We start from the raw sequence: 13,289 nt of genomic DNA, 5'->3' as shown, positions 1-13,289 counted from the left end.
TGATCGGCCCTTAACTTCAAATACCACACTGTCCGATTACGAGGGCGGGTTGAAAAGTAATGTCTCCTAATTTTCTTCATTCTGTTTTCAATAGCGGCTGTTACATGACACTGATATTAGCCGGTAGACTTTTCCGCATCTCTGACGCAAGTTGCAACGCTCTGCCGCTAGAGGGCTCCAAACTATAGTATGCAGCATGGCGATGTGTTACGTAACAGTGTCAGTGCATTGCGAGACACTCAGATATCTGAAAGCGCGAATTCCAAGAGTTTGTCCGCATATCGAACACCCTGTCCTTCAGCACGACAATGCCAGACCACACACGAGCGCTGCGACATCTGCAACAATCCGACGTCTTTGGTTCACCGTCATCGACCATCCTCGATTCAATGTCGACTTGGCTCCATCCAATTTTCAGCTGTTTCAAAACCTTAACGAACACCTTTGAGGACTTCAATTTGATAGGGATGAAGCGCTGCCACCAGAGGTGAGGGCGTGGCTCCGTCAACTAAGTCAAACATTCTGCAGTGACGATATTAACAAACGTGTCCCTCGTTGGAAGAAATGTGTTCTTCATCAGGGTGCCTACGTTCAGAAATAAATATGTAGGCATGAACATTGAAGATGCATTATCTTCATAAGGTTGGATTATTTAAAAAAGTTGTAAGAGTTTTCACATAGAAAATCGAAGACATTACTTTTCAACACGCCCTATTAGTTCACACTATTTGCGGGGTAAACTTTCTGCTTGTTTCATTGTTGGTTCAAATGGTTCAAATGGCTCTGAGCACTATGGGACCCAACATCTGAGGTCATGAGTCCCGTAGAACTTAGAACTACTTAAACCTAACTAACCTAAGGACAACACACACATCCATGCCCGAGGCAGGATTCGAACCTGCGACCGTAGCAGTCACGCGGTTCCGGACTGAAGTGCCTAGAACCGCACGGCCACCGCGGCCGGCAGCATTGTTGGTATTGCAGGGTTCAAAAAATTTGCCATGAGAATAAATTATGCAATAGTAACCCCTTTCGTAATAATCTGAGCTGCATCTGTCAGTGAATACCAGTGAAGGTATAAATTACAACTCTTCTTAACAATATATTTCCTTTCGCCACCCTTGTCGACATGAAGAATGACTAAAGGTGCAAACCTTTAGTAGTCTCTCTGTTCGGTTACTTCACTCCGTTCGATTGGTAAGCTTTCTGCTTACACTTCTGTTGGTGTATATACTAAAGCAGCAAACCTTTAGTTGTTCTTCATTTCGACAGAGGTGCGAAACGAATCATTTATGCCCCTGATGTTAAAGTGAGGGAGAAGACAACGAATTAAGGGAGCAAAGGAGCATCTTGTTGACATCCTGGTAATTAAAAACGGAACACTAGCACAGTTGGAATATCTTTGACAGGAGTATCGTCAAAACTGTACAGATCAGGATACTCTTAGAGTGCCATTTACACCTGAGAGGATTTTCCAAACAGTTTACGGGAAGATAATTACATATAAATGTCTATAGTTTAATTTTCTGTTAACAACAGACTAGCCGGGGAATTCTGTTTGTGCTCTGTGTTGTTTGTCATTTCCGTTATTAAATATTGTTTATTGTTCAAGCGGTGGTGCAAAACTCCCAATTACAGTTTTCTGGCCATAGCCACCATTATGTTAAATTGCATGTAGTATTTCGGCTCTTCACTGCTTCCAACGTCCTTTGATAATCCATTCAGTTTCTCCATACGCTGTAGCCAATCATCTAAGAAATTATCCTTCTGGTCTTCCGGAACTCGGTCCAGGAATGGACATACTGACTTCAGAAAATCTAAAAAAAATAAAAAGGCAAATATTCGATTACGACAAATATTAGATTACGATGAAAAATCACAAAGCATACAAATATTATATTTGAATAATGGTTTAAGATATCGAAAGCAGCATTTTATCAAGACAAAGTTCGCAAAAGAAGGATGTTCTACAGTATGTTCAATGCTTCAGACTTTATCTATCGAGGCACTGTTAATTAGTTGTTTATTCATCCATAGTGCATTTACAGACTGTATCAGACATGTCATATAGTAGAAAAACAAAACAATTTTTAAAAATTGAAGGTATAGCTCTAGGGGGCCTACATAATTACTTTTTCCCTTTATTGTTTTGTTTTATTCATTGTGTTTAGTAGCAAACGTCAAGACGTTCAATTAGTAGTTCTACCTGAACATTAATTTTTCATTGTTTCTGTTTATAATTCTCTGTGCTATAAAAGTTCCCGTTTTCGACAACACAGGAGGATTTTTTCCCCCCGTGTACAAAGTCTGTGGATTTATCGATGAGAGGATACAGAACAGAAAAGATCTAATGAACTTATGTCCGGAAATTCATGATTTCTGGGTATTCGATCATACACTCTTATACAGACTGCGGTCTAATGCACGCTGCACCATGCAGCCATAGCTACAGTATGTCTTGAAAATGATTTTCGAGTGCCTCAAGGCATGTATGTACGCGCTGTAGCATGCTCTGTCTCACACGTTCACGTGGGCCAGGCTGCATCCGACCAGTGTCAAAAGCAGCATGAATATCCTCCTTCCTTGTCTGCATATCTGGAATGATTCTGTGTACAGGATACATTTGAGATGGCCCAATAACCAGAAACCACACCGGTTGAGATCCGGTGAACGTGAGGCCATGCAACTGGACACCCTCGTCCGGTCCACCGACCTGGCAAGACACGATTAAGATGCGTCCAGTAGGCTGGAGAACCATCATGTAGCCGCCACGTAACCCTTCGAATCATCATTGGCACTTCTTCCAGTAAGGGAGGCAAAGTCACCCGCAAGAAACGCCGATAGTTCCGGCCCGTTAGGCGACGCTGAAGGAAGACTGGCGCCAAAAGACGATCGCCAATTATCCCGGCCCACACATTCCGGCTGCTCTGATGCTGATAATTCGCTGTCACCATACCATGGGGGTTCTGCATATTATAGCACAGATCACTGATAAGAAAGTTGAACATACCAATTCTCGTAAAGGTGGTCTCAGCTGTGAATAGGACAGACGACACAAATCCCAGAATCGTGGTTGCCTGGGGAAGAAACCAGCGACGAAACTGCTCCAGATGTGGAAAGTCTGTCTCTAGAGCGCCCTGCACACGTCTGAAGCGATGAGGGTAGTAACAACTGATATAGAGAAAGTTCCACACGGTCGTCTGGCTTACCCCTTACCGGCGGGCAAACCGAATGGTACTGACACAGCGGTCGCCTTCCTGATGTGTTAATCATATTTTCTTCCAAGTCTGGTGTTCGAACATTTCGGTTAAGTTCTTCGTGGTTTCCTGTTTCCTGAAACGACCCTGTCTCACACAAATGGCGACACACTGTTGCAAATATTGAATGCTGTGGCTACTGACGGTGAGGATATCTCTCCTGATACAATCTTGCTGCTCCCCCCCCCCCCCCCTTTTGCCATTTGCCTTTCCGCAAGTGAACACTATGTCGGAACCATTGTGTACAACACTGTATCACACCCACTTCAACATGAATCACATAGAGAAGTGAATCGGACACAACGTTACCAACTGCTATGGCAGGAGAGGGCTCTAGGGTTTGATATCTGAAGAACTGTACCACCCTCTAGGAGAAAACCATGCATACTTTAAGTGTGGCTGCATGGTATTGCAGCGCGTATTAGACCGCAGTCTCTGTATCAAAGTATGATTGAATAAATGGTCTCTAGCGTGGAAAACATGCACATTCGGACGTATGTTCATTAGACTTTTTTTATTTTTTCAGTATACTCTCAGTACATGGTCAAAAAAAAAGACCCTGTAGAGACTGAATAATCGAGTTGTAGGACCGTGAGTAACATGAGAACGCGGACTGCAGACATGTGGCTTGGCTGGTGCGATGGTTTTCGTGCGTTATCTCACGGATAATTATATTAATACGTGAGCGCATTGATGGGAACTGCAGAAAGAGAGCGAGTAATATAATGTGAACTGTGTGTCGCACTTTTATTCTTGAATAAGCTGAGTCCGTTTTTGGGTACAAATCGGTAGGTCACTGGTGGAACAATGTGTGTGCATGGTACCTCGTTTGAGTGTTTCGAAGACTGTACTTTTACGTGAGTAAATCTAAAACTGTGTCGTGTAAGTCACTAAATTGAAATTGTATCACAAGTTCCACTGAGCAGAAGAATATACGAACATATGACCGAATGTTTCAAATTATGCATATCTGGACCTGCAATTCCACGACATCAAGCTCACGCCGACAGCTGCGCCAGTATCGGAGTCCTGTCTCTACCTCAGATGTATAACGGACCTAAAAATATTTTCAGCATATTATTGTCCAATACCAGACCCGCCATACTATCTTGGAATACTGCAACCGTGTCAGCTGCAGTCACAGCGAGAATTTTTGAAAAAGGCTGCTACGTTAATAAGGCTCTTAGCTCGATAAATAATGTAGTACGGTATGAGATTTTCACTCTGCAGTGGAGTGTGCGCTGATATGAAACTTCCTGGCATATTAAAACTGTGTGCCAGACCTAGACTCGAACTCGGGACCTTTGCCTTTCGCGGGCAAGTGCACTACCAACTGAGCTACCCAAGCACGACACACGCCCCGTCCTCACAGCTTTACCTCTGCCAGTACCTCGCCTCCCACCTTCCAAACTTTACAGAAGCTCTCCTGCGAACCCTGCAGAACTAGCTCTCCTGAAAGAAAGGATATTGCTGAGACATGGCTTAGCCACAGCCTGGGGGATGTTTCCAGAATGAGATTTTCACTCTGCAGCGGAGTGTGCGCTGATATGGAACTTCCTTACAGATAAAAACTGTGTGGCGGGCCGAGACTCGAACTCGAGACCTTTGCCTCTCGGGGGCAAGTGCACTACCAACTGAGCTGCCCAAGCACGACTCACGCCCCGTCCTCACACCTTTACTTCTGCCAGTACCTCGAATCCCACCTTCCAAAAGGCAAAGGTCCCGGATTCGAGTCTCGGTCCGGCTCACAGTTTTAATCTGCCAGGAAGTATCAATGTAGTACGGTATCTGGTTTCTCTTTAAAACAGAATTTGCTCCGGTCATAATATTTTGTCAATCTGGTTTCCTGTTAAAACAATATTTGCTCCAGTCATAATATTTGGTCAATCTACGACAATGTTTTCAAAATTATAGAAAGCATTTTGTAGATGTAGCATAGCGATCGGTATAAAATGCTAAAGAACCGTAATTACACGGATCTCGCTCCGTCTGCGGGCACCAGCAGCCATAATGGCAGAAAGAGCCTAAAGATGATTCGAGGAACGAGCCGAAACCTGTTGCTAACAAATGAAAAATCTGGAAACGTGATCATGACTGTTTTCATTTAATTTTTATGACAATGTTGTCATTGGAACAGTACGGACACATAAATGTACTGTTCGCTCCATTCCGCATCCAATAATTTTTTTACTATTTAGTAAATTAATATCCATACTTGCTCTCATTCAGTGGATTAACCACGTTGTATAGCGTCATGTTCCTGACGTAATACATAAATAACTTAAGATTTATAAATCCATTACACTGCGTGCTGACACACCTATTATAAGTGTGCTTTGTTCTGACAGGTCCGGAACTGTAGCCCTCGCAATATTAAAATCTGACAGCTGGTGTACATGTGTTTGAGGTTAGTTAGTTTACAACATTATGTTAAATTTAAGGGTTGTGCATATTAGTGTATTTCACGTAAATGAGTACATTTCTGGGTGCACGCATACATATTATTCAACAACATTTTCACGGTATACTTGTGGGAACTAAATGTCAGAGAATGACTCAATATTTCATATTGCCCAATGATATTGGCTGTCTGTAGGTAAGATTGAAAGTTGTGTAATATATTATACGGCACACTGACGGATCTACTGAAATTAGATTAAAAGTGAAATGTCTTATGCTAATGGCGCTGGCTAATATTGAATGCCTGTCAGAGCAGTCTGTTACGGTGTTTATTTTGTGCATTTTGATGTGTTGTGAAATGGAAATGGGTTCAAAATAGAGGAACGGACATTTATTATTGAGAATATTTAGTGGTTTCCAGTCTCACAAAGTACTTAATTGTTGCATTGCACATTTACACAGTAAAATAATATTGATGGAGAAACGCTGTTTAGGAACATATTTTTTATTATATTTGATGTATTCCCCGTAATTTACAAAGACATACTACAACAAGAATGGAACACATAACATCTAGCATATATACCAAGACTACATACCTTGGGCCAGGAAGTCTATACATGTCAACTCAATGCTGACACACATAACACATATTTCGAGCACGAACATTCAACACTTCCTGTTGAACTAATGTTTTATGTGCTCACAATAATCATGAACACTACATCGTTTCGGAGCACTACGCATTGTACTCTATGTTGTTAAACCATACAGTTTTTCAAATAGCTGGAATTTGTCTTTACTGAGAGCCTTGGTCAATAAATCAGACCTGCTTCCTCCGTACACAAACAGTTTATATCCATATTCTTCTGTTTTAGGCGATACCTAGTAAAATGGTACCCAATATCAATGTGCTTGAATCGTACATTTGTTATTTGCTTCTGAGCTAGCTTGACAGTTCCCTTGTTGTCGGAAAACACTTTGGTAGACTCAATAATAGTATGTGGCTCAGTTTCACCTATTAGAGCTCTTAATCATATCACTTCTGGTATGGTGAAAGACAATGCCATATAGTCAGCCTCAACAGTAATCAAAACCACTGTTGGTTATTTCTTGCAAGACCAGGATATTAATCCTCCCATCAACTTGAAACAGCTGCCTGTAATAGAATGTCCGTTATGCAGTTCTTCTCCCCAGTCTGCATCAATATAACTTTCCAGGTTCTTGTTCACTGTCTAACAATTACTTAATTGGTAAACAACGGTTCCTTTTAAATATAACAATTTTCTTTTAACTACAACCCAACGTTTAATTCTAGGGTCTTAGCAAATTTTGTTCACGATATTAGTAGTGAAGGCACTATTTGGCGTGGAATTTGAGCTGATTATAAAAGAATGGCGACTGCCTGCAAATAAGGGAATTGCTTTTTCACATTCTACCTTCGTTTTCTACAAACAGCTTTGTGGCAGCCGTGCCGAGAAATGCGCGAGCTGTAGCTAGTGCCGGCCCAAACTAGCGGTGCCCGCCGCCACCACACCCGCAGATTTACCATTTGGGCAAATTTTGGGAATAGTGCGAAGTGCACGGGCTCGCACAAGACAAAGTGGAGACCAGTGTGAGCTGAGCAACGGACCAATATAGACGTGTATCCATGTGTATAATTCTTTTTGCCGCAAACCAAAGCGTCGAGCTGTGGACCAAAGTGTCGAGCTTAAACTGAGTTCCCCACAACGCGATCTGGATCTTCTATACAGCGCCACCGGTATCGTTACGTAGCGACCACAAAGTACACGGCGCACAGTGGGAGGGAAGACGGTTATCGGTTTGAATCGCCGTTACGCGATCGGATCACGTGCTCCATAGATAAGGAGTGTACAATCCCCATCTCACTCGTATCGTTTCTTTCCTTGTGGTGCACTCGTAAATATCATTCGTAGAAAAAGAAAATGGTTCAAATGGCTCTGAGCACTATAGGACTTAACATCTGAGGTCATCAGTCCCCTAGAACTTAGAACTACTTAAACCTAACTAACCTAAGGGCATCACACACATCCATGCCCGAGGCAGGATTGGAACCTGCGACCGTAGCGATCGCGCTGTTCTGGACTGAAGCGCCTAGATCCGCTCGGCTACACCGGCCGGAGTAGAAAAAGACTCTAATTCCTTTTCTGTAGCTTTCTTCCAATAAACTGCACTCGGGCTAACCAAGGCTTCTTCAACTGTAAGAGGTTACTGTTGAATATTTGAGCATCCACACACATTTTATATTCTGCATGCAATTTAGATTATATTCTACACGATGAACGCCGCAAATTTACGTCCATTGCTGCTGGAGTTTCCTGGTTCTCATTATCCTTTTCATCTTCACTCAACATATCTGATTCTACCTGAACAGCTCTTTCATGTACTTTATATCTAAAATTTTCTGGTGCTTTTGAACGTTCTTGGACATCTTATTCAGATTAATATGTGCACATACTTTTTCACTATACATTTCATTCTCACCAATTATAAAAATGTTACCTCTCTGCTAGTTAGTCCCGTTTTTTATTCAGGCTTTACGATTCAGTAACCTTGGAAATCTTTACAGTTTACAATAAATATGATTTTCAAATTTAGAACCCCATTTTCTTCTAAGTAGTTTGGGAACTTGTACCATGGCCTTTCATTTAAATATTCTTAGATGGTCTAGATCTGGCTTCTTTCCAGTCCAAATTTCATATGTGGTCGTATTTGGTAAATCTTTAGTAGACGATTTACTATTCAGATACTCTGCACTTGATTCTGCTTCTGCCCAATAACATATGAGTAATTCTGGATCCTTTAAACATGCTCCTTACTTTTTATAGAATTTTTCTATTAGCCTGTTTTGCTACTGCATTATGCTCAGAACTAAAGCAAGCTGCAGTTTGATTTCTGATTCCAAGTTCACTCAGTCGTTGTCTAAAGTGTTTATTGACGCATTCGGTACTATTTTCTTACCTGATACCTTTTATATTCTTACCACTGCTTCTTTCAGCCATGACGCGAAAGTGGCAAATATCTCGCTCACTTTGTCCTTGGTTCCAGGGAAATAAACGTGGATTATTTCGAAAAATTACCAATCAAGGTAAGGAAACAACAAGTGCTCTGATAGACTCCTTTTCCATGGGTCCAAACGTCTCTGCGTATCAGCTGTGAAAGCTCAGTACATCTATTTTTACTTGTTTTAAACGATAATCTGGCTTGATTTCATTGTAAACAAATTTCACAACGCAAGTTACAACGCTTATTTTCCTTTAACCCTGTTGCCGTGTGTTTTAACAAGGCCGTACTTCTCCTACTATGATGTCCAGTCCTTTATGACATAAAAAACCTTTCGCAGAATGTAAAGGATAACTATTTCAAACTACAGGAACATCTAATTCATAAATAACTTCTTCTTTAGTATCTGTGGGTCTCACACTGGCCCTTCTGATCAATTATTTCTCCACCATTTAAATAGAAAAATTATCTTGTAGCCCTTTCACTAACTGAAGGAAAAATCTTTAGCAGCATTCTTAATGTAATGTACATTATGAGCTGTAATGCCGTGTGATTCTGCATTAGCATTCAAATTAAAGTTTATCTTTCTTTTCCAATCACATTGCAATGGAGAACCATCCACTGTTAGGCGAATAATGTATGTTCTAGGTGAAACATCGTATAAAACTCATTGGCCTTTGGTTACATTCATAGACACTGCAGAATCAAGGAACTAACCTGTATTCTTACCCAAATTTTGCCAAGAATAATATCCAGTACCTTACCTTTACTGTTCGCTTTCCTTTGTGTTCCCTTTGAAACAAGACTTTTTCTTGTGTACTTGTTATCCCTTGGCATTTATAACATCGAACAGGTTTCTTCTTTTTGTATTTTCGATACGAAGGCATTCCTATGTCCTGGACAGAATATTTTTATATATTCTTAATATCTTCACTTTTACGCTGTCGCCTGTAATGGGTTTACCTGAATTCTCTAGGCCCATTATTATGTGGGAGAACTTAGAGGTAGTTCCGCTAGTAACAAGGTACCAATCCATTTATTAGCGATGTCGAATCCAATATTTCTTAAACGATTCAAAATGGAAGAAGATTTTGTTCACATATTCATCAACATTTTTACATTCGTCTAGGCGTGTGGTGATAAGCTCTCTTTGCAAATTCATTTTCCTAATCAAACATCCTTCTTCAAACGCTCTTCTTAGATTGTGCCATACTTCCTTCGCTGTACTGGCCTTTTCTGTGTGAAGGTAATTAACATGATCCGACTAGAAGAATTAATTTGGATTTTACCTTACGATCTTTGTTCTGGAAATCTGAATCTGTGAAATTCAAGGTTCCATCAATGACATCCCGAAGATTGTCCAAGTGCAGATACGCTTATACCACAGACTTCTAAACTGCATAATTATCTCGACCCATGAACTTCTCAATCTGCCTCATTTGGGCAGAAGTTCTTTGCGCAGTTGCAATACAAGTACTGTAAGTTATAGACTTCTCACAAGTAATATTAAGTATACCACAATTTACTGGTCAAAGTTATTCAATTCGGTTTTCCTAGGACCATAACCTATTGAATTTTATATCTGTACAGTAAAATAATATAGGCAGAGAAATACTGTTCACGAAAATAGATTTTATTTATTATATTTAATTTGCTCCTGGCAGTTTGCAAAGGCCAACACACAAAAGCATACAACGAAAAATCTAGCATAGATAGCTAATAATACACATATTAGGTGAAAAGGTCCATACACATTAACTCACTGCCAATAGCCATAACATATCTTTTGTTCACCAAACCTCAACATAAATGGAACGAATATAGCAGTCACCATGAGAAAACGGAACAATTCTATCAGTTGTTGTCGAAATATAGGGAAACGTACCTGGGAGCACATAAGCTTCATTTAGTAAAGAAATTGAATTCATTGTGGAAAAATTATAGGAAAGAGCTGAAAAGAATTACAAGTGCATCGAAAAGCGAGGCTGGTGGTGCCGAGCTACTGGAACCACCACTTTGGTGCGTTGGTGGCTTGAGCTTTATGCAAGGGCAAGAAATTTTTTAACGCACTTTAAGTAAAATTATGTGTACTTCTTATTTTCAAAACTGGATGTAAATAAATAAATACTAACTATATATATTCAGAATTATAGATGTAATCACGTGAAACAGTATATCTAATGAGTGAGCGTCCATCCTCAGAAATTTCCGATACTCATTTGGCTCGCTTATTGTCAAGTCACTTAGGACGTTTACATGTGTCAATTCTCCTCTCTTATTATATCACTCCTTTATTCGTTTACGCTTTCTCTTTTCTTGCATGAGCGCAAAACCAGCCCAAGCGCCATATGTGGCATCAGTATTTGCCATGTTTGCACATCCGGGATTTGACACCAATATTGTGCCATATCGATTCATTGTCTGGAACCAGCTGTTGATATGTTGCACAATGTTGCTGCCCAATATTATTGATAGTTTAGGGGCCACTTAATGAGATCAGGAAATCACTTGATTCCACAGTCATTAACACCGTTTGAACTTAGGTCGACCATTCACATTGTGTTTGAAAGTTGTCTTATAATTTGTCAACTTCCAAATATCGTATTTCACGCACCTATTAAGGCCAAGTCGCCCTTCCCATCATGTCATGTCATGTTAAAATATTCCACTTCAAATAATAGCACTCACACTGGCCAACACATAACGTCACATCAAGCCAACGTCAAAGTTTCTCGGGTACAAGGTTTTGAGACAGCTGACTTCATCGTCCGTTGTTGACCATGTGACCTCAGGTCATTTCTTCCCAACACTCAGCCTTGCTCTTCGTTTCAGGTTACGTCATAATATTATTTCCTGGGTGAATATTTATGATTGAAAGGGGAAATTTTCAGCCGGATGACTCACTTGAAAGCTACAACACGACAGCAGATGTACATATTGGCGACACTGCCAAGATGAAAGAACGTAAGTTTCCAGAGTTATCTAACGAATAAAATTTACCTATCGAATGGGTATTTTTGTTAATGTTCAGAAATCTTTTCATCTATTTGTTGAAAATTTTGTTCTCTGAAACAGTTATCAGTTTGGCATACATTTTATTACAGAATATCGTTGCTTATGCTGAGAACACAGGACAATTTGCGTTAAAGCATATGATACACGTTATCTTCTCACCTTCTTTAAGCACTTAATTGATCAGTAATGAGTGCATACTTGGCGTGGCTCAAAAGAGTTTCTTCACTTAATTCTTGACATAACTCACTGTGAGGGAGAATAGTAAAGAGTACTTTGTCATGATTATGTGATAATTACCGTGATTAGTAAGGACAATATGGAAAGTAATTTTTTGATGTTTGTGGCCTAAACACGAATGACGGTTGCTAATAATTACTTCTTGCACTATTCTGCATACTGAAACAAGAGACTGTAGAAAGTGGTGAAAAATTTCTCGAATTTAAAGTATAATCAGCATTTTGTTATTTAAGTTTAAATTTGGACTGATATATTTTTTTCAGATAGAAGATTGGCAGATGTTAAGCATCGGAATGTTTGCGACTGTTGCAGAGTGAGATAATTTACTTGTCTTGCTAACTTTTTTTAGTGTTAAACTGATAAACATTTTCTTCTTACCGTGTGTTGAAGTGTTGTACTTTGTCTTAAGAACTGGATCCTGCATTGCTAATTTTCATTCTTAATCATTGTATATTTTGGCATGTGACGTGATTTTCTGGATTTGGATGCTTGTTCTTTGGAAGTGTGTTTTCTGTGTAGAATATTGGTGCTGATAAACTACTTATTTTGTTCAACTTGGAAAGTCGTCTGAGCGGCTCTAGGCGCTACAGTCTGGAACCGCACGACCGCCACGGTCGCAGGTTCGAATCCTGCCTCGGGTATGGGTGTGTGTTATGTTCTTAGGTTAGTTAGGTTTAAGTAGTTTTAAGTTCTAGGGGACTGATGACCTCAGACGTTCAGTCCCTTAGTGCTCAGAGCCATTTGAACCATTTTGAAAGTCGTCTGCTCATAAAGAGAAGAAATCTGGAACTTCTGTGATGTGTTTCAGCAATTGATTCTATGATAGCATAGACAGTGCTACAAATGGTTGATTCAGTTTTTACTGACGGTTGTGTCGATTTCGAGGGCATCCTCCCCCCCCCCCCCCACCCCCCACCAACCCCCCCTAGGTACCCTTTATTGCAGTTTTTCTGCACGGAAGTGCCAAGCCAAACAAACTGGTATAGGCATGCGTATTCAAATAAAGATATACGTAAACAGGCAGAATACGGCGCTGCGGTCGGCAGTGGCCGTATAAGACAGCAAGTATCTGGCGCAGTTATTAGATCGCTTGCTGATGCTACAGTGGCACATTATCAAGATTTAAGTGAGTTTGAACGTGGCGTCATAGTAGGCCCACGAGCGATGGGACTCAACATCTCCGAGGTAGCGATGAAGTAGGAATTTTCCCGTACGACCATTTGACGAGCATACCGTGAATATCAGGAATCCGGTAAAGCATCAAATCTCCGACATCGCTGCAGTCGGAAGAAAAACCTGCAAGAACGGACCAACAACGACTGAAGAGAATCGTTCAGATTGACGGAAGTGCAACCC

General features: G+C 40.6%; 1 protein-coding gene across 1 annotated transcript in view; it reads right to left on the bottom strand.

Moving 5' to 3' along the window:
- Positions 1 to 977: 977 nt before the first annotated feature.
- LOC124777831 (juvenile hormone acid O-methyltransferase-like) overlaps positions 978 to 13,289 on the bottom strand; it is a 56,418-nt gene continuing 44,106 nt past the window's right edge. The window contains exon 6 of the mRNA XM_047253359.1: positions 978 to 1,817. Within this exon, the coding sequence (XP_047109315.1) occupies positions 1,633 to 1,817 (185 nt within the window). The 3' untranslated portion in view covers positions 978 to 1,632. The remainder of the gene's footprint in view (positions 1,818 to 13,289) is intronic.

This window comes from Schistocerca piceifrons, chromosome 2 (assembly GCF_021461385.2).
Source record: "Schistocerca piceifrons isolate TAMUIC-IGC-003096 chromosome 2, iqSchPice1.1, whole genome shotgun sequence".
NCBI classification, from domain to species: Eukaryota; Metazoa; Arthropoda; class Insecta; order Orthoptera; family Acrididae; genus Schistocerca; species Schistocerca piceifrons.
The sequence above is the reverse complement of the archived record's forward strand: the minus strand, read 5'-3'. Positions and strand labels throughout refer to the sequence as shown.